The sequence below is a fragment of the Varanus komodoensis genome, unplaced genomic scaffold (genome assembly GCF_004798865.1).
Source record: "Varanus komodoensis strain SLA01 unplaced genomic scaffold, ASM479886v1 scaffold13_3, whole genome shotgun sequence".
Classification (NCBI taxonomy): domain Eukaryota; kingdom Metazoa; phylum Chordata; class Lepidosauria; order Squamata; family Varanidae; genus Varanus; species Varanus komodoensis.
This window is the reverse complement of record NW_025335409.1, coordinates 8,096,233-8,121,497: the sequence shown is the minus strand read 5'-3', so window position 1 is coordinate 8,121,497 and position 25,265 is coordinate 8,096,233. Positions and strand designations below refer to the sequence as shown.

The window sequence follows — 25,265 nt, the reverse complement described above, 5'->3', positions numbered from 1 at the left end:
CCATGTAATAAATGGTCTTTAAGGTGCCACAGAACTGTTTCCGGTTTCCACTTGTAGCTGAATTTTTTCCAACTTGCAGATGAACTAGAAAGTTGAAACTTGTCATACTTGTGATCTATAGCAGCTAATAATGGAAGAACTGTTATCAAACTACCAAGTAGAAATTGATCACATAGGGACATACACTAAATTTACAGTAAAGATCCAAAGTCCCAGTACAGTTAACGTTAGGGAGATAATCAGTTTTGTTGTTAATCAGTAAAGTTTTACTAAGGTTCAGTTGGGTGCTTCTAGTGAATATAAATAAGAAGAGTTCTGACTTTTAAAAAGTGGTATATTTTCCCATTATAATCCTTAAAGTTTAAAAGTATAGAAGATGACATCGTAGGTTTATTAAATTTCTTTAGTTATATTTATTGATTTGATTTATATTCCACCTTTTTCTTTTTTAAAGAACTCAAAGCAGCTCACATCATTTTCCTTCTGCTGCACTCAAACTCTTATCCCCACAACAACCCTATGCGGAAGGTTGGGATGAGAGTCTGTGGCAAGCCAAAAGTCACCAATTGTCTCCAGTGCTGAGCAGAGATTAGTGGGTCGCTGGATTCCCAGTTCTGCATTTTTAACCACTCACTTCACCACACTGGCTTTGTTTATCTCTTGAGTGTCATTAAAGCATCTCCAAATGCACTCAGGATCTGCACTTCTGTGACAGGTATTTACAAGTTATGACTGATCAAGCTGAAGACACTGTGCCACACTAGTGTTGCATTGATGCCCACCGAGGCTGAGTTTTCGTTACCCATTTGGGAGCACAAAAGCAGGGTGAAAGACTTGCTGCTAAGCACTTGGCTGTCCACAGGACAGGACTCATGGGCTGTAGTGTGGGCTGTGCTAAAGCCTCAAGAGCCACTTCTCCACCCCTTTATTTCTCAATTTCCCCCAAAATGTGCATTCAGTGTTTTAATAACCATATTTATAATCTGATAATTTAAATATATTTGTACGTGTTACCTTTACATGCCAAACTTCCACAATTTAATGTTACAGAAGGGAAGACTAGGAAACTGTAAAAGCAAACCTCATCTAGCTATTATTCAATCTTCCAGTAAAACATCTACATTTATTAGAGTAGACTGTACCATTGGTTAACTTTTCATCAAGATTAAGCTACCCCTAGAGACAAGGTTCAGACTGATTTCAGCAAGAATTGCCAATATACATAAGGTTATGAGAAAATAAATATCACTATCAAAGGCACAATAGGCAATAATAATGCTTAATGTTAACATTATTTTAAGAAATAAGTAAAAATCAATAGCTGCTGTCATTTCTCCTCAACATCTTTCTCTGAAAAATGAACCTTAGGAATCCCTATCGAAGATCTTGTTCAAGAGGATGTAATTATTTTATTATTGGTTTCATCAAAATGCTGTATGTTACATCCTAAGGGTACTGCAAGTCAAAGTGAAATGCTGCTTTTTCTGTGCTGTGAAGTTGATTGGCTAAAACTATATAACTTTCTCACATTAAACCACTCAGAATTATGTCAAGTGCTTGTGGAATTTAACAAAAGAAAACAAAACCTATACAATTCATACATTTGTTTCTCATCCTGGTCTCTATAAATTACAGACATCAATTCTAGAATATTCATCATAGTCTTTGAGAAGAAATAGCACACATTGCAACAATTCTCAATAAACTTCACTATTCAGAATGTAGTAGGAAAATCATTGCAAGCCCGAATCCCTCACAATGGTGGGAAGGTGGGGGGAAGTTTTCTTCTACAAGAAAAGCCAGGATGTTGAGGAAAAGCCTAGGCTAAAGGCTTTCTCTAGAATGCATAGTCAGATTTAGGAACATGCAAGCAGACTTGGTGGAAGTGACTTTCACTGTTTGCTTCTCCCAATGACTGTCCTTCTACTTCTTTAAAAATACTAAAACTGATAGAAAGGATCACACCAAGTAGTTAAGGTGTGTGACTTTCAGGGAACCCTCTGTTTTACCTGCCTCATCTTCTGGTCATCTCTGCCAAATATGTTTCTTCCTGCTTGGATAAATATAGGTTCACGTCCTCCACAAAAATGGAAATACTACCTTTGACTTATCAGCTGTTCTAAAGCTCCTTCAGGATTTTGCTTGTTGTATTAAAAGGTAGAATCATTTCTAACAGAAATGCCAGGTCTCTCTAAAATACTGAGCTAAATTGCTTTTTCCATTTGTTTTTAGCATCCTTGTTTCCATGGAAACATAACACCTGAGGAATTAACTCTCAGAAGATCCTGTTAATACAGTTTTAAGTATAGTAAGAGTTAAACCACAGTGGTACATAAGCATTTTGTCTGATCCCAATGCCCACTCTCACTGGATAGCTTGCAGGGTTTTGTAGCCTTTCTTAGGCTTGACATGTTGGCTGAAGCCAGGTGATACCTGAATCCTATAGAGGTGCTTGGTCAGAGCAGCAGAAAGTCTTGCCACTCCGACTGACTTTCTCTGATTGACAGCTGTAATTGGCTTTCTTGCTGCATGTATACATGCCAGCTCCTCATGCCCTAGTCAGGGCTTGAAGCGGTAGTGTGCAATGATGGCACATTCTGGCTGGATCTCTCCTGGATGTGGTGGGTGGGGGTGAAAAGCTATGTTCTTTGTCGTGGCCACTGTGCATCACACATATGGGTGCTGTGCCTGCACAGTGCCTATAGCCAGGAAGATTCGAAAGCTTAATGGTTTTGGCGGGAACTCTGCGCCCCTCCCCCCCATAGTATAAGAAGGCGGAGTGCCCGCCATTTCCCCAGTCTTCTTGCAACTGCTGTTTTCTTTGCCTTGAGCCTTTTGTCTCTCAGTCCATAGCTATATTGTTGTATCTCAATCCCTTTTTTGACCATTGTTCTTCTATTGTCTTAACTTCCTTGCTAAGACTTCCAGGTAAATCACTCTCCCCGTTAGAAGTTTTTTCTAATCCCTCTTTTTTCCCTTTCCCCCAATATGTGTGTGTGTGTGTGTGTGTTTATTCTCTTCTTCTATTTCTCAACTTTACTATCTTCTCTTTTCATCTTGATGGCTCAGCGTGCGGCTTTCCACAAGTGTTCCCAGTGTGGGGCCAAGATGTCCCCCACTGATCCACACGATCTGTGCCTTCTCTGCATTGGAGAAGGTCACAGGACCGATAAGTGCGGCCATTGCCAGGCCTTCACCAAGCAGGCACAAAAAACCCGAGAGAACTGCCTGCGCAAGCTTCTCTGGGACCAGGCTATCCAATTGCACTGCACAGCCTTCCTCTCTGGCTGCCCCTCCATCCCCCCCCATCGGCCGATGGAGCTACTCTGCCGGAGGGCAAATGCTCCTCTAAGTCTCCTCACAACAAAAGGAGAAGAGGAAGCAGAGCGGATCTGACAAGTCCTTGGGCCATAAGAAGCCCAACAAGGACAAGGCAGATAAGACCAAGAAGGCCAATCAGCCACATCACCGTGATTTGGAATCGTCTGTCCTGTCAGTCCCGATGACTGCACCGCCACCGACACTGACCAGCCCAAGTCATGCAGGTGACTCCACCAGGGTCCCTGCAACAGATTGTCCCTTTGGCCCTGTCCTCACCAGATTGTCTGGAGGCCACCATACCGGGATCGATTTCTGATGGAGAGATCCAGGACTCTCCACAGATGGCTCCTCCAATGGCACGCTCACCTACTCTGCAGCCTCCACCTGAGGTTTCTCCGGGGGTCCCACCTCAGCAGATGCGGTAGCAGCAGCGTGTTTCTGGCCATCCTTCCGGAGACTGGGTGAAAGTGCCCTATGGGTCCTCCCACTGTGAACCATGCACCCTATGGATGTTATCCATCGATATGCCAACGTACACTGTCTCTGGTCCCAAGGGATGTTCTGTCAATGTCTGTGGCAGTTCAGACCAGCCGCCCTTCCTCGCCGGCCAACTCCTCCTCCAGTCCTCCGCTCCATTACAATTCAGAGTCGGAGGATTTGGATGCAGTGGCGTCCTCACCAGATGCGGTGATTACTACGCAGAGTCCCAGCTCACCCGAGGAGTCATATTCGATGTTTGGGGAACTGATGGCAAGATTGGCTAGGTCACTGGAGATTGAGGCCCAGCACTGCTTCGATCCAAGTACCAGTGATTTCTATAACATCGTGAAGAGGGAGCAATCCGCCGCCATCCTTCTGCTACTCATCACGATGCTCTGTCAGGCGATAATGGAGTCATGGAAGTTCCCCATCCAGCCGCAACTGACTTCACGGTGATACGAATCTATGTATTGAGTTCGAGAACAGGACATCCCATTCCTCCTGTGCCACTTGAAGCCAAACTCGATCATCATGGACTTGTCTCAGGGTCACGAGTCGAGAGAACACTGCACTCCTCATGACAAGGAAGGGCAAAAAGTCAACATGATGGCTCACTGTATTTATGCCGCCACAGGTCTCGGGCTCCGGATTTCCAATTATGAGGTAACGCTGGCCCGCTGCCAGTATTTCCTCATGCAAAAACTGGAAAACATTACAGCGTCGCTTCTGGAGCAACAGAGGGACCTGGCTCGCATCTTCACCAGGGAGGCAATGCAGGTGGCAACTCAACAGCTATCTACAGCGAGACATCATGTTGACTGTGACTCAAGGGCCCTCGTTGGTGCTGTAGCCCTCCGTTGCCATGCCTGGCTCCGGAACTGCAATTTCCTGGATGAGACCAAGTGCCAGATCAAGAACATGCCCTTCGATGGCTCAGGACCATTTAATGCCAGAACAGAGCACAAACTCAAGACCATCCACAAATCCTGTGTTACGGCTTGTCATATGGAAGTTCCAACTCAATCCAGACATGAGGAGTCCTGGTCTTGTCCCTCTTACCGATACCAACCTTACCCTCAATTCTCTGGCTGGCAGCAGTTCCAGTCTCGTCAACAGCACTGAAAACAACCAGCGCAGCGCTATCAGCAGAGCCGTCGCCCTGATTCCGATAAGTGCCAGCATTGATGGATTGAGCAAACCTTTTCTGCTTTCCTGAACCCACCCTCCCCTCTTCCTTTTGGGGATTGACTGCAAAGTCAACTCCCCATTTGGGAGTCCATCACATTTGATCAGTGGGTTTTATCCATCGTGGAGCATGGATATAAAATTGAGTTTGATACCATACCCCTATCGGGACCAATCTGATATACGTCTCCGTCATCGGTCCTTAAAGACTAAGTTCAGCAGCTTCTTCGTAAAAGAGTGATTCTAAACTCACACACTCCAAGGGGCTCCACAGATTTTATTCGAGATATTTTATGGTCCCGAAATGGGATGGTGGTTTTAGTCCAATATTGGACTTAACGTGATGTCAACAGGTTTATCAGAACTAAAAAGTTCCAGATGACCACCCTTCAAAACATCCTTCCACTGCTCAGGAGAGAGGATTGGTTTGCTTCCTTGAACTTAAAGGATGCTTACTTCCATATTAGCATCCACCCGTCTCACAGATGACTTCTTTGGTTTACGGTCATTTCCAATCTGTTTGAGTACAATGTTTTACTGTTCGGACTGGCTACTGCTCCAAGGGTCTTCACCAAATGTATGGCCCCTGTGTGTGCACACCCCCGGCTTCAGGGAATCCAAGTATACCCTTGCCTTGATGCCTGGTTGATCATCTCCTCGTCTAGAGAAGGACTTCAATCAGAGATCCAGACTACATGTTCCCTCTTGGATAACTTGGGACTTTGTATTAATTAATTGTATTAATTATGAAAAATCGTGCCTTGTTCCTTCAGAGATCATTGATTTCATTGGAACCCATCTCAGTTCCATGACTGCGAGATCCTTCCTCCCTTAAGAACAGCAGGAGAAGCTTAATTCATCCATTTGTCAAATCCACATGGACAGAACTGTTCCAGCAATGGCCTCTTCCAGCCTCAACAAGATTCACCACACTGACCTCTTCATCTCCTAGCTTCCGTTCTTTGGACTCTGTCATGGTGGACAGTGCAAAGCAATTTGTCTGTCGGAATCCCATTCTGTCCACCTCACCCAGCATTGACTTTGTTCACAGATGCCTCCCTCACAGGTTGGGGAGCTCTTTGTGCCAGTCTTTGCACTCAGGGCACCTGGGACGACCACAAGACTGCCAGGCACATCAACTATCTAGAACTCCTGGCAGTCTTCAAAGCCCTTTGGTCATTCAAGAATACCCTTCGGGGCTGAGACATTCAAGTTGCTTCTGACAACACTGTGACTGTGTTTTGTATCAACAAACAGTGCGGAACGAAGTCTGCCTCCCTTGCTCATCTAGCGTTGAGACTCTGGGACTGGTGCATTCAAAGGGGAATTACCCTTCTTGCCATTCACCTCGCTGGCACCAACAATGAGGAGGCGGATGCCTTCAGCAGACAGATGTCGATGACCCACGAATGGGAGATGGATTGTCAAGTCTGTTATGACCTCTTCCAGACATGGGGCCCTCCAGATATAGACCTATTTGCCACTCATGCAAATGCAGTCTGCAACAGTCTGAGAGCCAGTGTGGTGTAGTGGTTAAGAACATGGGATTGGGACTCAGAGAATCTGGGTTCTAGTCCCCGCTCAGCCATGGAGCCAACTGGGTGACTTTGGGCCAGTCACAGACTCTCAGCCCAACCTACCTCACAGGGTTATTGTTGTGGGGATAAGATGGAGGAGGAGAATGATATAAGCTGCCTTGAGCCCTTGTAGGAAAAAGGCAGGATATAAATCGATAAATAAATAAATAAATAAATAAATACCACTTACTGCTCCCAAGTGAGGACCGGCCCCGACTCGATGGGGGACGCACTGATGGTTCCATGGGTGAACACATTCTTTTATGCGTTCCCCCCAATACTGCTCATTACCAGAACTCTTGCCAAGATTACTCTTGACAAGGCTCAGGGAATTCTCATCACTCCCTGATGGCCTTGCCAGCCATGGTTTCCTACCGTTCTTCATCTGTCAAACAACACTTTTCAGCGACTGCATCGTATACCTCATCTCATAATTCAGCAGAACGAAGCAATATGGTGCCCGGACCTTCATTTGCTCAATCTGACAGCCTGGCTCATTCGATAGGTCCTACTACCTCCTCAGTACCGACAGAACTGTCGGATTCAATGCCAACCCAGCGGCACTTGGATTCAACTGCTCCTTCCTCTTCAATACCGATAAATATTTCATTGGACTCGAGTGTTTTGCATCCTGATGTTCAGTTCATTCTCCAGTCTGTGTTAAGACCTACAACTCATCGCTTGTATATGGCTAAATGGAGGTGTTTTACATCCTTACAACCACTTATTGCCGATTCAGCTTCTATTGAGAATGTCCTTCAATTTCTATTATCCTTACATCAGATTGGACTTAAACTTTTGTCAATAAAGGTTTAATTGCAGAGATTTCTCATTACCGTGGCCATGTAGCCGGCTCATCGATATTCTCTAACGTTCTTATCCATCACTTCCTTAGAGGCTTACAGAATCTTCAGCCACTGGTTAGATCAGTTGTCCTGACACAGAGCCTTTCCGTTGTCCTTCAAGTGCTTACTAAACCTCCTTTCAAGCCTTTAGCAACTACTGACCTACGTCTTTTGTCATGGAAGACTGCCTTTTTGGTTGCAGTCTCATCAGCTAGAAGAGCCAGTGAACTCTGCACTCTTCATATAGATCCTTGGCAACTTTCATAAAGAGAAAGTCGTTCTACATACTGACCCTGCGATCCTTCCGAAGGTTGTGTCACCGTTCCATGTCAATCAGGACCTTATCTTACTGGCATTCTTTGGAGCGCTCACTACACTCCCTTGATGTTCCTCACTTCCTTGCCTTCCACAGATCCTGTATGGAATCTTTTCGTAATATGAGACGTCTTTTCATCAAGTATTCTGAACATGACAAAGGGTCCCCTATCGGGTCCCAAAGACTCTCCAAGTGGATTGTTCAGACCATTGAACTGGCCTATCAGTTTTCTAAATTAGAGTTGCCTGTCATGCCCAGAGGCCATTCTACGAGGGCTGTTGCGGCTTCCTCTGCTTTTTCCACTGGCATCCCACTTCATGACATTTGCAAGGCAACTACATGGACTACCTCTTGCACATTTGCCAGACATTACCTTGATCTCTGTGCCAGACAGGATTGCTCCTTTGGTTGTGCAGTCCTCTCTTCTGTTCTTCTGTTACCCGCCTCCGGGTCTGGTAAGCTTGTTAATCACCCATATGTGTGATGCACAGAGGCCACAATGAAGAAAGGCAGGTTGCTCACCTGTAACGGTCGTTCTTTGAATGGCCATCTGTGCATTCACACAAGCCACCTGCCAGCCCCACTCAGTGTCGGTGACTGGGTTCTTAAGGTACCATGTTCTTCTTGGCTACAGGCCTGTGGGGTATAGCTTCATGTACATATATACTTACCTGGTATGTCTTAAACACTTGATGTGTAATGTTTTTCACTTCTGCTTGGGGGCAAATGGTTGGTCTTCAGTAGACTGGGGAAATGGCAGGCACTCCACCTTCTTATACTATGAGGGGGAGAGGCGCGGAGTTTCCGCCAAAACTGTTAAGCTTTCGAATCTTCCCGGCTACTGTGCAGGCACAGCACTCATATGTGTGAATGAACAGATGTCCACTTGAAGAACGACAGTTACAGGTGCACAACCTGCCTTTCTCCTGGGCCTCCTCTTTGCCAAGCAGCCCCTCTCTGCCAGGATTAGCAATGGAGAGCTTCAGACCGCTGCCGTCAAGTGCAGCTTGAGTGTGTTTGGGTAGCTGTCATCCCACTCCAGTTCCCTCAATGTTCTCATGGTATCTCCTGGGGAACCAGTAGGAGGTCTGAGGGGCAAGGGGGAGGAGGTACCTTGGTGGCCAGGTGTGTCCAGTTGCTTGTTTGGCACAGGGAGTGCCCTAGGCTTAGTTCAAGTCCAGGTGGCTTATAAGCAACCATAGGCTTAAAGTATTGTACAGTCCTGCCCAGTTACTTTCTTACAATTGTGTCCCTCATTCACCCACCTTCAGAGGAATTGCTTCAGAAAATACAAACCCCTAAAATTCTTGCCTACTGCTTTAGTCAGGCCTCATATGCAGCATAGGTTCTTCAGCCTTTTAGGAGTAGGCACTTCCTCTGTGTCTTTTTTTCTGTCAAATCTTGAATTCTCAGTTTTCTTTTGATCCAGGTGCTTATCTTTACTTCTTTCACTGCTTTCTTCTTTGTCTCACAAAGACTTTCTTCAGCTTTCCTCTCTCTTGGATATGACTGCTTCACTCGAGCTCTTCCTTTTCTCCTCCCCGCTCCATATCAATGATCAGCCTTCATGGGTTGCATTACCTGGACAACCCATTCCCTTTTCTTAAAAGGGATATAAAGAACCATCTTTTAACTGGATAGATTATTTCCTGGTTCACACAGGGAAGCTGTATTAAAATGAAAGAAAGAACTACTCATAATAATCAATTGAGACATCCACAATATGGTCCCCAATAATTGGCATTGGGCACCATATGCACAAACGCTTCCAAATTAGCAGAATTCCCCACTCTTTCTAACTCAGTGTGAAATGTTTAAAATCTCTTTAAAACTAACCCTGCTGATGCAAATTCCACAGCAATGTCATGTTAGAGTTCCACTGAAACTGAGAGAGTAATTTACAACTTTCTTGCATTTACTTTTATCCTGTCAGATTGGGCTGGCAGAGTATAGGATAGTTGCAAACTTACAGGATAGTTCACTATTCAACTCTTATTATTGGTTGCTGAGTTAGAGAGTAGCTTACAGTGGCCCTGCACTACTGTTAATATTGCAGGTCAGAGATGGGGCTACTGAAACTGCCCCCTTAGATTTTTCTTCCAAGTTAGTCTGTACTCTCAGTTGCATGCAGGAGCTTCATTCTGGACTTGCATGTTCAGAGGTCAAAAACTAATAAACAAGTGATTTGTGCACATAAAGTAAGACCAAATTTAGAGCAGGGCTTCTGTTTTTTGTTTTTTTTTTCCCCAAGCCCATTTGTCAGTCTCAAGTAACGTATGCACTACAAGTTTGGTTGTGGGTCCCTGCTTGTTCTTCTGTTTATGATATTCATAGGTGTTTAAAGTATTAAAAAAAGTATACCAAAAAAGTATTATCTATGCACCAGAGAAAGTATGGACTGGCTTGAATAAAACGCATGGTTTGCAGAATTATAAAACTGAACTTTAAGGGAGAAAACAGGAAGAGCCAGGTGAGAACTCATAGTATTGACTGACTGTTGTTAGGAAAAATGAAAAGTAGTGTGGAGGAGGGCAACCTGACTGAAACAGTGAACAAGTTCAACTGTGTTACAACTAGGGATGTGAGGATCAATCCAGAATCCATCACTCTTGTGCTCACTGGACTTATTTCCCACACTTGGCCCTCACTTAGGAATCAAACTGATCCACGAATGCTCAGGAATGCTAGAAGTCCTCTTCTTTGCTCCGAATTGTTCTTGCACAAAGTATGCACACCTGCAGGTCATGTATGCAGAAGCAGAATTCAGCTTGCATAGTGGTCATGTAACTGGCAGGCAGTATGTCTGCAAGTCGACCTCACTAGTTATACCTGCATGACAATTAGACTCACTACCTGCCAGATGCCCAGGCAAATGCTTGGCATGAGTCAGGCTTAGGGCAAAGACAATGCAAGCCAGAGTCTGGGGGGCTGAACTGAGAATATCCAATGGATTCCCACTCCAAACCAAATTCTTCACACATTGCTACCTGCAACATTTTACTGCAGGTAGTTAACACAAATGAAACTGACATATTTCAGGGCAGAAGCAGAATGGATCTGACTCCTTATGTATTGTTGAGAATATGAATCCAGGATGTCAGTGTGCAAACATTTACTTAGGAGGTTCAACAAAATAGAGATTGGGAGAAAAAGTTACTTGATAAGCCTCCATTTGGTTTAGTCACAGATTTCAGCCAGTGCATCATCTCAGCAAGAATTCTTTTATTTTTCCATTTATCTCCCGTGCTTTAATATTTCAGGGTCCACTGCACAGGTCTCTCTGGCTCCCCTGAGCACATGCACAATTAGCAAAAATGGGAACACAGACTTTTCTAAGACACTCCTTGACAAGTTTCAATTATAGAGCTGGAACAAAAGTGCTGCAGAGATTACTAGTTTGCATTACTAGGGATTCTGTCAAGCAACAGAAAATAACCTTCTACTGAAAAAATGATGGAGAATATTTCGTCAAATCCAACTCATTCAGGAAATAGAAAATGACAGCCAGAGTTGAAAAAGCAAAAATTCCTCTTCCAAAAAACATGTGAAGCAAATGAAAATGTGCCAAGTTACAATTCAATTAGTGCAGGTTTTATTTATTTAAATATATTTAAACACCTCACTCTAAAAGATTAAATTCTGTTGGATCTGAAGCCTTCTAATCTGTTCAGATTTATATATATGTCTGTCACAAAAATCAAACAAATGGTGATTCTAAATCAACAACCTCCCCATGTTGTTGAATCTGCTGATTACAGGTTTTTACGTTCAATTAAAGTAATGTAACTGAAGTATATTTGTATTAATCACATACCTTATTGGCATAGTGCTATTTAATGATTCCCATATCCATCTTCTCTCCTCAAACCTCCATTCACTTTAAGCTTCTCCCTTCTCATAGATCTCTATGCCATATTTATAGTACATAAGGAAAAGAAGAGGAAAACACTGTAGCTCCATCTTAAAGCAGTGCTATTCTCCACTTTTCAACAACGTATGTTCTGTTTCTAACACTTCTAAGAAAGGGAATCATTTTTAAAAAATCAGAGGTTAGGGTTGAATGCCATTCTTTCATTATTTACCAGTCTTAACATGATTTTCATCCATTTTCTAATGTGGACTTAATGAACAGAATCCAATTGAGTGCTTACTCCCTCATCCATTCTCTTATACCCTATCCATTGTGCTGTGCAGAGACTGCACACTGCTTGTGGAACATCACTTTACTGTTTCCAGGGTGACCAGTGTGCAGGAATGTTCATATCTGGAAGGAAACGAATTGGTGGAATTCATATAGGGGACATCTGCCAATCTCTGTCCTTCTGGAAATGAGTGTTTCTGCTTGTTTGCAGGTTTGTTGTTTGCAGGAAGTGCTAAATTCCCCTTGTGTAAGTGATGGATCTCATTTGTGCAACAGAATTGGAAGGACATGTTTGTGGAAGTTAGCCCCCCATTGAATTATACTCAAAGTCTAAAGCAAACTCAAGCAAATTTATGGCATTCATTGAATCTGGTAGATGAATCCCAGATTTTTTAGTTAAAAGCTTCTAAATTTCTCCTTCATGGATGTTAAGAATCTATTTGTATGATCTTGACATTTGAACCTTAGATTATGAAACATTGCTTTATGTAATTACCACTCATAAATTCTGCCATGGAGAGCACTGTAACATTGAACAGGATTCATAGCACTACACAATCAGTTCTGTGTACCCAATGAGGGTTTGGACTTTTATTTCCTAGAAAGTAACCTTCTCCATCACACACAGCAAACCATTTTTGAAAATGAGGTTTTTTGTTTGTTTTTTGGTGATAGGGTACAGGGACATGGTGATAAAAGAAAACAAGTCTAAAATCCTACCTGACAGGCCCAAGCATTTGCACTTATCCAAAATAGCACACTGTATCCTCTGAGTCCTCTTTACCTTGGATCTTTCCTTGTCACAGATGTCCTTGTAAAACTGAGTCTCAATACATGACACATATAACACTTCTTGCTCATCTTTTACCCCTGTAAAAATTAAAATACAAGAATGGGGATAAGGATACTGTCTAAAGAGCAGAATGAGTGTATGTCCCCCAGGTAGTGTCTAAGGGACCACAGTATAATTCAAATTACCACCTGAGGTTAGAACTGGGAATTTGAGCTCTCCCACAACCCACCCCCATTGGAGAGGGAACAAAGAGTTCATTTCAGGTGTTGAGGAGAGGAGGAGTAGGTCAGGCAGGATACAAAGAGGCACTCCAGCCTCCTTTCCTCCTTTTATGAGGAGTTGTTGCTAGAAATGGCCATCTAGTAAAATTCTGAGCAGGAAGTAGGGAAGGGACCTTCAGCTGTGCTGCTCCTCCTTCTTTGCACTGATGAGCATACACTCATCCAATAGGATTGAGCCCTAAGAGAATCAGGTAAATGTGCATTTCGTTAAGCATTTCAAATAGACTAATGCATGATTTTAATGTTTTCAGTTGGTTGTCATAGCAATGATGAGGTAGTTTGCGTCATACTAGGCCAGTTTCCTATTAGAAAGAAATATCTCTAGAAAGATGCTTTAAATAGGTTCTGTTTTGGTAGGAAGAAACACGAACAAGCTATATAGGTTTCTTGAGTTTTATAACAATTAACATAGAAAAAAATGAATAATAGTGAATGTAGAAAATTCTCTTCCTACCAGTTAAAAAGCGAACTTAATTATAGTTCAAATTTATCATTCATCCATTCCTTTGCATTTATTTGGTTTGTACCAGTTCACAGGCTCAATTGTCAAATTGGCATTAGCCACCAGTCTTGCAAATATGTAATTGTAATATGTAAATGAGTCTGAAGTCATCTTTATAGTTGAATAATATACTAAAAAAGAATCTGTCATGTGCCACAAGTATGGAGGGAGTATGTGCAATGCAAAAAGGAAAAGACCCAAAATATTTCTTTTTTATGAACATGTGTTTATGTTGCTCTGTGTTTCTCAATTAGCATGGATGATCATTAATGTTAAATTTTATTTTTGAGCAAATGTATTTGTTCTAAGACTATACACCATGATGGACAATAGACTGTGTAGTAGAAGAGAATGACAAGACCTTGAAAGCTGGAAATCTGTTTTAAAAATAGCATGAATTACATCAAATGTATAACAGTTCCATGCAGAATTCTGCCCAGATGGTAGAGGACTAAAAAATTTAAACACCTGCAATTGAAAATGCAATCTAGCCAACAGGAGCCACTTTTAAGGCCCACTGATTCAGTACAAAGTAATTAAGTATATGTTTTACTCTTTTGCTGAAGACAGTGAGACTGTAAAAGTACTTACCTTCTTCTTTACTTGTAGGCAGTTATGACATTTCCCCTTCATAATGGTGTGCGAGAGAAAGTGCTTCAACTGAGTATAGCTGGTTTTGAAACTAAGAACCTAATTTGCAAATTCACAATGTCTCTAATAGCATAATTCCTAATTGCTAAAATCATCCCTTCTGATTGGTATTCATGTTTCAGAAAAGTAATAGCAAAGAGCTGAATGACTGAGTCTAAAATAGTTGTCATCCTTTTTTTCAGTCTTTAACCTTGCAAAAAGCCCTGGTAGGTTAGAGTTATCTTTGTATTCTACTGATGAATTGACATCTTGTATATCCATCTCTCTCAGTCTGTCCCATTTTATTAAATGCCAGGTGTATAAATCCATAGTTTATTAATTCAAGATAATTTCCTCATTTTCAACAAGGTGCCTGGTGTGCATCAGTGTGCACAAATATATATATTCAACAAACCCTATGCATATTGGTTCCAGCACTCATTACTGCTGCTGCATGTACTGGTCTTATTTATTTTATTCTTATTTATTTATTTTCTTTAATAACTCCCTTTCATTCTAAATACCTTAAATGAATGAGATGCAACTTAGAAAAACATGAGTCACTATGTGTGAATTACATATGAGACTTGGATATATAAAATATGAGATGCTTCTAGGACTGTGCTTTGTACTGTAGCTGGGAACATGATTCATTAATAGTTAAGAAACAATACATTTCTTACCCTATTTTCCCACACCCCATCCCCATCCTAGGTTTCAGTGTTTCAAGCAGGTCACCATTAATCCTTCTTTGAAATAAGCATCTGTATTTTGAGGACAAAGCCACTTCAGTTTGCTGGGACCGTGACAGTAACAAATCAATAGATTCCCAGAGCTCGTTTGGTCTACTTATTTTTAGTAGATAAGTTTGAAGATAGTATTCACATTCCTGACTTTTGCCTTCCAAGTCTGTTAAAATCTAGTAAGAAAGGAATGGCAGATTGGGCCAGGGGAGTATCTAACAGCTCCTTGAGGGGAGGGAGTATCCCAGGCTGCCTCAGAGGTGGTGGTAAGAAAGTCTCTCCAGAACCAGAATATCTTAATAATTTCATGTCAGTTGTAGATGTTCCCTTCCTCCTCCCTTCTGTTATGTCTTCAAAAGATAAGATAACCATGAGGAATTAAAACAACAAACAACAAATGTCACAATGTGGAATGTAATGAGCCCAATTAAGGCTGAGCTCTTGCAACATGCCAAAAAGATCAATACATTACAATGGATGGTCACTGATCAGCTCTAGGAACTCTTGGATGAAATGGACTTTTCTGCATGCATTTCAGCTAGGATTCAGACTGTAACTGAAACTAATGTTGGTTACTGTGCATGATAATCTTTGACCTTTGTCCCTGTTGACATTCCTTTATCTCATCAGCCTTCCATTACCATTGCTCGTGTTATCCTTTAAGAATGGCTGTCTGAGTTGGGAGTAGACACTGCTTTACACTGCTTCAGAAGGTGGTACCTGCAAGGTATTGGTCACCCCTATTCAGTGTTGGGCTCTATAGGTTCAGTCTTATCCTCCATTCTATTTAATATTTGCACAAACCCAAGTATGGTCTTATTAATTTTGGAGTGTCATTTGTGTAATCCATACACTCTGTTTCCTCTTTACATTGCAAGTAGATACAGTGCTGGATGTGTTCAACCTGGTCTTTGTAAGACATTAGATGAGAACCAGCAAACTGAAGTTCAATTCACATAAGAGACATTGATAATAGGTTGCCTGCCAAACTAGATGGCTGGTATGCAATCAGTTTTAGATGGGATGACATTGCCTCTGAAGAAATATGTACATAGCTTCATTGTATTTTTGGACTGATAATTGTAACTGGATGTACAAGAGATCTTATGTCTTAGAGTGCTTTCTATCAGCTTCAGCTGGAATGCCTAGATGTACCCCTATCAAAATGGAGATAGCTTGGCTTCAGTGACATGTGCCTTGGTAGTGATTACAATGTGCTACCTCTGATGGCACTTCTGGAAATGAAGGAGGCGGTTATTCTTGGCATGCTTTCCAGCACCAAGATGGCACCGACTCTTTGGATGAGAATTGTGAAGGCTGGGAAAAGAGATCTGTGGACATAGAGATGGTGGAGAAATTAGAGCTTTTATCAAGGCTGCCAGCTCCAGGTGTTCAGGTAGACCTTGAGGACCAACAGAGTTTGGAAGTGCAGGGAGAGGAGCAAGATGATCCTGGCCTGGTCATTGACCCTGTGATGCAGTGTTGGGAGAGAAGGGCTAGCCAATTAGACGGCCTTCATAGCTCTAGGAGGCTAGCTCTTCTCCAGGGGGGCACACCCAGAGGGATGCAGCCTAGGGTTGCTGAAAAGAAGGGTTCTCCAAAATAGTTTTGCGTTTGGGTTCAACAAACTGCTTTGTGCATGCTCAGAGACTTACTTTGTTGGCTGTTAGTTTGCTGGCTGTATGTTGGAAATAAAGTGCTTTTTGCCAAAAACAAAACCCAAACATGCCTGTCCATTGAAAGGAAGAAGGGGGGAACTCAGCTCCCAACACAGATTACACCTGGGGTCAAGATGAACACTAACAGTATCCCTCCCTCCCACATTCATGGAATTTCTCTCATGCTTGGCCCAGTCTTGCAAAGTGAGCCAAGCCAAGAGGAAGTCTGCCAGTCCGCATTGAATGAAGGTTGCACAACCAATAACCTTCTTCTGAATCAGCTGCAGCAGCCCAAATGTCAGCTGTACATGGTGCAGAAGAGGGAGGCTCCTAGTAGTCGCATGGAGTGCCATTCCTGGTGAGCCCCACATGATCAGCTTTCTTCCATATCAGATGCAGCAGCCTAAATGGTGCCTGCATGTGGCACAGAAGAGGAAAGCTGCTTGTGCAGTGCATGAGGCTCAGTTCCTGGTAAGAATCCCAGGAATAGTAGGTGTGCTCGCCAGAAACTTGGACTGCAAAGTGACCCAAAGTCCAGGGAGCTGGGCCCAGGGAATCCAATGGATTTCCACCCCCAAACTGGTTCCACACACATCCCTAATTACAGCTAATGCAAAATGCAACAGCCAGACAATGAACTGGAACTAGATGTTCTGGATATTTAGCTCCTTCTGGTCTGCCTGGTTGCCAGTTTGTTTCTGAGTCCAGTACAAAGTTCTAATTTCAACTTAGAATTTGGGACTACAGTATTTTAAAGAACATGTGAAAATGAGCTTTTTTTCTGTGGTAGCCCCTCCAGGCTGGAATGGCTTCCCCAGGCAAGTTCAACTGGTGTCAACTCTGTCATTCTTTTCTGCCAGGGAAAGAAGATTCTCTTCTCTGGGGTATTTCTGTAGTGTTAAGGGTCCAACTACAGTGGTTGTTTTGTTGTTCATTCTTATGCTAGATGAAGGGTGACTTTAGATCAGGGGTCCTCAAACTTTTTCAACACGGGGCCAGTTGAAAGATGCCGGCGATGGGTGTTGGTCGCTAAGGCGGTGCGGGTGGGGGGCGTGGGCCACCAAGGTGGTGCGGACAGGAGGCACGGGGTGGAGTCACACATGCGTGCATGCGGTGAGGCGGGCGCACACGGAGATTGTTTTCTCCAAGTGAGTCCAAAACTATCTCTGCGCGAACAAGCTGCCGCTGGGTGAGGCAAGGAGAAGCGGTAGCTTGCTTGTGCAGAGATCCTTTTCTCCGAGCGAGTCCAAAAGGATCTCCACACAAGCAAGCTGCTGCCTTGCCATGCACGCATGTGGTGAGTCCAAAACCTCTATGGCGGGCCGGATAAATGGGCATAGCAGGCCAGATCCAGCCCAGAGGCCATAGTTTGAGGACCCATGCTTTAGATGATCTTTGCAATGGACATGCATAGTAACTTTGTATAATTTTAATGAGTATGGTGTAATATATTGTATTCCTTGTATTTTCCTTTCTTTTCTTCCTCTTCCTTCTTTTCCTGTAAATTGCTTTGTGGTTTCTGCATTTGGTTGAGAGAAGTTATTTATAAATGTAATAAAATTTCTTCAAAGAACACTTGCTTTCACCAAGAGTGAGCCAGGTATTTAAACCTGTTAATACTGCTCTTCAGGTTATGACTCAAATTATTACACATGACAAATGTTTTGTGCATTACAGAATCATAATAGAGTAAAATTAGAGTAAATAATACATGTAATTTATGGATTATGAGCACCAGCCCATGGCAGGTGAGGCTAACCTGAGGAAGATTATGTGTGCCTGTGCATTTTGTATTATGTGGCTTCAGTACTCCTCCCTAGGAACTTAAAGAATGTTGTGGATATATCTAAATGATGTCATCCGAAAAAATTACGCAGTGGATGTTACTATGCAATTATTTGTTTCACCCTCTTCTGTTTGCATGCTTACCCTGAAACATAGAATGAGTGTGATTTTCACAAAATGGCCAGGTCATCCTATCCTGAAACCTTAATTACTTTCAGCTTGACTTAACAAAGTGTTGGATTCACTGTTTCAATCCAAAATTCAATCCAATTTTACCTTTTTAATGTAGACCTGCCCCGTGTTAACTTCTATACTTCATTATCTTTTCTTCTCTTAGGCACTATCTCCACCTTGTCTTAATTAATATTATGTTCCTTACAGGCAAATAGTTACTCACTTTGGGGTTAATGCAAATTAATTGTGCAACTGGAAATTGTTTAGAATAGCTAAAGTAGTGCCTTTCTTAGGGTGTGCCTTTCTTAAAAAAGGTGTGCCTTTCTTTAAAAAAATCACCTAACCAGCAAGGACCCTGTAACTTGTAGTTCTGTGCTAGTGGTGACCTAGAATCCATGTGTTCGTTCCAGTTGTTAAATTGTCTTAAAATGTAATTGCTGTATTAAGAAAATGAGAATAGAGGCTAGTTTACTTGAATGACTTTAAATTGCTTAATTTCCTCTACTCATGACTGTATGTTGCAGAGAATAGTTTATGTATATAATGTAAAATGTGGATAGGTGTGTGCTTAAAGATGTGAAATGCACTTTAACCCAACATGTTGTGGCTTTTGTAAGCTATTTCTGTGATGCCTGAACTTATACATTTGGAATTAATAGTGGCATAAACAACCATGAGTTATTGCATGGCTTGTTTTTTGGTGTGTACCCACAATATATTAATCCACAAATAATTTCCAAATTCCACCATTATGTCTGACCAGGGATATGTTGTTTTACTGAGTTAAATTCTGTGTTGTTTAATCCCTAAACAACCCAGATGTCCAGATTCAGTTATTACAATAACAATCCAGGAATGGAACATTCCTGGGTTGTCGATTTCAGTTGACTGAAAGCAGACAATGAGACTCAGGGCGTTCACTCGTTACCATATTCCCCACCAGTTCCATGAATTATTTTGATGTGTGAATAAGGTCATTGACTCTAATTTTCTTAACTTACCCTGAGATTATTTTGTAAACCTGGATTTTATTCTTATTGTTTAGATGAATTTTCATTGGATATTGGTTTTTATATGATTTTCAGAATCAAGCATGAAAATATTGTTGCACTGGAAGACATCTATGAGAGTCCAAACCACTTGTATTTGGTCATGCAACTGTAAGTATTTCTTATAATTAATTACTCTGTCAATTTGTTGGTACATGTTGTTGTATCTGCTAATGAAATGGAACATAAAAGAGCACCAATCTGTTCTAGGGATATGAAACCACAGGGCCAAGGTTCAAATAGTGCAGCTGTTACCAGAATGTTGAACAAGATGTCTCATGTATAAATGTCTCATGCAATACAATTCTGGAAATCACCACATTGCAAAGATACTAATTTCATCCGGGGCAAAATAATCTTGAATTATTCACCAAGCTTTGCTCAAATGCCTACTATTGTATGAGTCTTCCTTGGTTTTAAGAAAAACAGTAATTCCTGTGCCATTACAGGAGGTGTATGAGTGGGGTCTTCCAAGCAGCATTTCCAAAGCTTTGTAGCTCCCTTCTCTGAAAGGTCTAACAAGCTCCTCTGCTAAATTTTTGCAGCTGGTTCATCCAATTGGCCATGTTTAGCCTGTATCTGGAATGTGATTTTTAAAAAGATTTTTAGAAGATCTGTTACATTTTGATTGTATATTGTTGATGTTCTTCCTAATGTTTTTTATTTGCTGTTGCATATTAATGTTTTTAAAAATATTGTAGCACCCTGCTGAATGACTTTTTAGCCGAAGGATAGATCATGTATTTTAAAATAAGAAAATAGTAATACTTTAAATAAAAATAATCTCTTTGACATCTCTGAATCTAAGAAATTATCAGCATCTAAGCTTAATAACCTGCACTCCAAAAACTCTTCAAAAATTCTAGCTTTAGGAAATGTCACTGTCAACCTAATATCTATAATAAGTTAAACATGCACTACTTCGAATCAGATAAAAATGAATTGTTCACGGATAATTTTGTGTTTCCTTGGAAATTGTGACCTGTTGCTACAAAAGTTGGAAGATGTTAGAACTAGACACCTGTTTTATTGCCACATTGCCCAGTTTTCTGCTACATTTCCTTTGCACTCTTGAAGCTCACAAATTTTGTCATTTCCCCTATGCACAAAGCAAACATATAATTTTTCACTTATATTTAAAGATAACCTTTTTGCCATATGCCTATAATTTTATTTAAAGTTTAGGCCATATACCACAGTGCTGTCATTTAGACTGGTTTATTTCCTGGTAGTTCAAGACAGGGAAGAGTGTACAGTTTGGTTTCTCTCAGTTTCTCAATTTCCAGCCTTCAGTTAATTCTGACATTTTGTCATCTGGTCTTGCAGTTTATTCATTTTAAGTTCACACTGATTTATATGCAGCTTTGCATACATTTTTCCTTTTTTTGGTGAGGGGAGTACAATTTGTATGTTAGAGAACTGTACCATAAAAACTGGAGAAATGCAAATACCCTTCAAAGTGAATTCTGGTTCAGATACTAATTCAAAATATGAACTGAACGAAATTCTTCTCTGCTGATACCTGGGTTTGATTCATGCAGTTTCTTCTACACAAGGAAAGGCAACATTTCTTTCTGTTGTGCCAGATTTTGAAGGGGTGGAACTTGGGCAAGTCACTCCCAATGGGTCTGTTTAACCTTAAATAAAGGATGTGGAAGCTAGTAATGCTGTTATGCTAATTGGGGTCCAGAAAATTCTCAGAAGACAGTGATGCCACTTGACCAAATGCACCCATTATCATTTGAGGAAACCATAATGCACATTGTACAAGGATACAGCCAGCACAGACTAGAGTGTTTTAATGGCTCAAGCTCCATCCATGCATAGTATGTAGGTGAATTATTCAGGGTCTGATCATTGATCCATTTAGCCTAGTACTGTCTAGTTTGACTGGCAGTTACTCTCTTGGGCATCAGCCAGCTATTTCCCTGGGTTCTGCTGTCTACAATTATTTATTTGGAGATGATTGAGTTTAAGAATGAGAGTCATTGCAAAACATATGCTCTGCTACTGGACTAATACATCTCCCAAATCACTCATAATAACTCATATATTCCTGGAATGTTGCTAGGACCCTGAAATGAATTAATCATAAAAAATCATTGTAACTTTATTCAAATTTTGTGTTCAGCTGGCTTTATACTACCATGTCTGCTTGCTGTGTGAGCATCTTTATGAGCAAAAGGAAGTTGCAGCTTCTCACATGTAGAAGAAACTCACTCCGTAAAATGGTCACATTTGTGTTAATACAACTGTATCCAAGCTTGCTTCTATTATTGCTCTTTGGACTGACAAATCTAAAGGGAGATGAATTTATCTATATGAAGCAACTTTGGACCATCTTGCTAAGTAGGCCCAGCACCCCAGACAGGTTCAGGCCCAAAGTAAGCATCTACCATGGTTAGGCAGCTTCTGGAGACAGATGGAAATTACACTGTGGAAGTTGTAACATGATAGCCTCCTGGCAGTAATCCCAACAGTTACTGCACTGTGCTTTAATGGATAATTATGTCTGTGGGAGTAGATGTTGTTGTTCCATGTCATTAAGTGGTCTTTGACTTATGAAGACCCTAGGAATGAGTGGCCTCCACAATGTCTTGTTCTTCATAGCCCTGCACAGTTCTTACAAATGCAAGGCTCTGGCTTCCTTTATGGACTTGATCCATTTCATGATTGCTCTTTCTATCAATTTTCTTCAGTGTCCAACTTTCACACCTGTACATAGTGATTAGGAATACAGTTGTGCAGGTGATCTTGGCCTTGGTCCCCAGTGAAGCATCCTTACACCTGATGATCTCTTCTAGTTTCTTCATTGTGTTCTTCCTAGTCTTAGTCTTCTTCGAATTTCTTCACTGCAGTCTCACTTTGAATTGAAGATTATGCCCAAGTATGCAAAATCTTTCACCATTTCATTTTCTTCATTAAAGTTGTACAGTTCTTCTGTAGTCCTGCTTTTGCATTTTCTGCTTTCACTTTCATCAGGAGCTTTTTCAATTCATTGCTGCTTTCTGCTAGTAATGTGGTGTTATCAGCATATCTTAAATTATTGAGGTATCTTCCTCCCGTTCTCACTCTGACTTTCATCCAGATTTCCTTATGGTGTGTGTGCTCTGCATACAAATTTAATAGATAGGGAGATGGATACTTGTCTGATGCCTTTGCCTATAGGAAACCATGCTTCTCTGTATTCTGTCCTAACAGTAATCTGTCCTAACTGAACAGTAATCTGAACAGTAATCTGTCTTAACAGTAATTCTCTCCTAATGTGATGTGTTGTCTGTGACACAAACTGCACATCAAGACAATCAAGTGCTGAGATATGCCCACTTCTTTCATGACCATCCATAGTTTCTCGTGATCCACACCGTTAAAGTTTTTGCTGTGGTGTATAAAGCATAGGCTGATGATCCTATTATTTGGTGCATTCCAGTAGCCAATGTATATTTGCAATATGACCTCAATTATCTCTTCCTTTCTAGAATCCAGCTTGAACATCAGACATTTCTTGCCTCATACAGGGTAAAATTCTTTGTTCCAACACCTTGAGCATTAATTTGCTTTCATGGGCTAATTAGTGCAATAGCACTGTAGTTGGTACACTTTTTTGTGACTATTTTCTTGGGGGTTGTCTGTATGCCATTGTTTTCCATATTGCTTGGCATATTCTTGTTAGCATTTGGAACAATTCAGTTCCTGCAGCTTGGAATAGTACCCCTTCTACTCCACTTGCTTTATTCCTTGGAAACAGTTTCAGAGCAGCTTTCACTTAACTTTCTTATATTGTAGGTTTGTCCTCATAGGATTCCTCTTCAAAGGAATCTGTCATCTTTTTCTCCCTTCTGCATCATTCTTCTGTATAGCTTTCCATGTTCTCTTTATTTTATCCTAGTCAAATAGCATGTCTCCCTGTTTATCTTTCTGCATTCCTAATCTAGGTTTGAATTTCCCATTGATTTCCTGGATCTTGTGGAACAGGACCCTTGCTTTTCCTCTTTTCCCTTATTCTCTTCTATTTCTTTGCACTGGTCATTGTAATAGTTCCTTTTGTCTCTATATGAGAATCATTCAAAAGTTACATTTAGGATTCTGAGTGTATTTCTGTTACCTTTTGTTTTTCACGCTGCCCTGCCAGAGGCCAGGAACACTGGCCCAGGACCCAGGACCCGGCTCCGGCCTGCTTCCCACGCGCGGGTGAGAGATGCGTCAGGAAGGGGCAGAGCTCGGGGAGGGCCCTGCAGCCCATAAAGCGCAGGTGGTGGCCGGGGCCGACGGCCAAAGGGCGGTCGCCGCCATTTGGGAGCCATTCAGGGGCCGAGCGGGGGGCTGGGCTGGCCAGGGGCCATGTTTTAATTGGACCACCTGCCGCGCTGTCGCCATCGCTGCTGCCGGACTAGGGCGCACCGCCGAGCCGGGGGCCGGCTGACGCTGCTCCTGCAGCCATCGCTGGGCTACCCTGGGCACAGAGGACGCCAGGGGCACACCGGGCACGCCACCGACGGCGCGGAGGAGGGCGCCGCCATCTTGTCGCTGGATGGGTTTCCGTGCCCCTCCCTGCTGCCCCCCTTGCCGGTGCCGGTGAGAGCAATGCCGGATTGGACGGGGCGCGCAGGCGGGTGCCGGCTTAACCCGCCGGACGTGGCCTGGGGCTGGACTGGCTTGGAGCTCCCTCTCCCCCCGAACATCTGCCACTCCCCACGGCTCGGACCACCTACCTCGCCACGCTGTCGCCGTCGCTGCCGCTGCTGCCGGACTGGGGCGCACTGCCGAGGAAAATGGGGAGCTTTTGATTGTTTTGATAATTTTATTGTATTTTAATTTGTTTTTAATTTGTTTTTATGGAGTCGTCCCTGGCCATGTCGACGTTTGTGTTTCCTGGGGAGTGCGTGGGCGCCGCCATTGGGGTGGTCATGGGCAATGGACGTTACAGTGGTGGGGGCTTAACGTGTCCACATAGAAGAAGGAAGGACAGATGGCTGACACCTGTCCCTCCTTCTGGTTTTGCCCCCAGCCAGAGGGTTCCAGGTAGTCTTGTCAACCACCCCTCGGGCCTGACGGTGCTGCTGCTCAATGCCAGGTTGGCCAACAATAAATCTTCCCTCATCCATGACTTGATTGTGGATGAGGGGGCCGACCTGGCTTGCATAACGGATACCTGGGCGGGAGAGGGGGTGATGTCACCCTCTCTCAGATGTGCCCACCCGGGTATCTGGTTCAGCACTGTTCACGCCCGGAGGGGAGGGGGGGGTTGCTTTGGTTTACCGAGCCTCCATCTCCTTCATGGAACTTCCGGTCCCTTCGAGGCCAGGGCTGGAGTGCCTCTACTTGGGCGACCGAGACAGATTGGGGATTCTGTTGGTGTACCACGTACCCTTCTGCCCAACAGTCTCCCTGCCTGAGCTGACGGAGATCGTCTCGGACCTGGTGTTGAGGACCCCCAGGATGTTGGTCCTGGGGGACTTCAATCTCCATGCCGAGACTGGTCTGACCAGGGTGACTCAGGATTTCATGGCCTCCATGATGGCCATGGGACTGTCTCAACATGTCACCGGCCCGACCCATGAACGTGGACACACTCTGGACCTGGTTTTCTCGATGGGGCAGGAAGAGGGTGGTCTGAGGGTGAGGAATTTATGTCTGACACCCCTGTCATGGTCAGATCACTTCCTGGTGAGGTTTGTGCTCGAGAGCGGCCTCTCCCTCTGTAAGGTGCGGACCCGATTGTGTGGGTTTGCCCCCGGAGCCGGATGGATCCGGATAGATTCCTGAAGGCCCTGGGGGAGTTTCC

The 25,265-nt window shown here is 42.8% G+C and overlaps 1 protein-coding gene across 2 annotated transcripts in view; it reads left to right on the top strand.

The window, feature by feature from the left end:
- CAMK1D (calcium/calmodulin dependent protein kinase ID) overlaps positions 1 to 25,265 on the top strand; it is a 300,125-nt gene that overhangs the window by 149,961 nt on the left and 124,899 nt on the right. For both annotated transcript variants that reach the window (XM_044423426.1, XM_044423427.1), the window contains one exon: positions 19,517 to 19,591. In XM_044423426.1, coding sequence (XP_044279361.1) covers positions 19,517 to 19,591 — 75 coding nt within the window. The remainder of the gene's footprint in view (positions 1 to 19,516; positions 19,592 to 25,265) is intronic.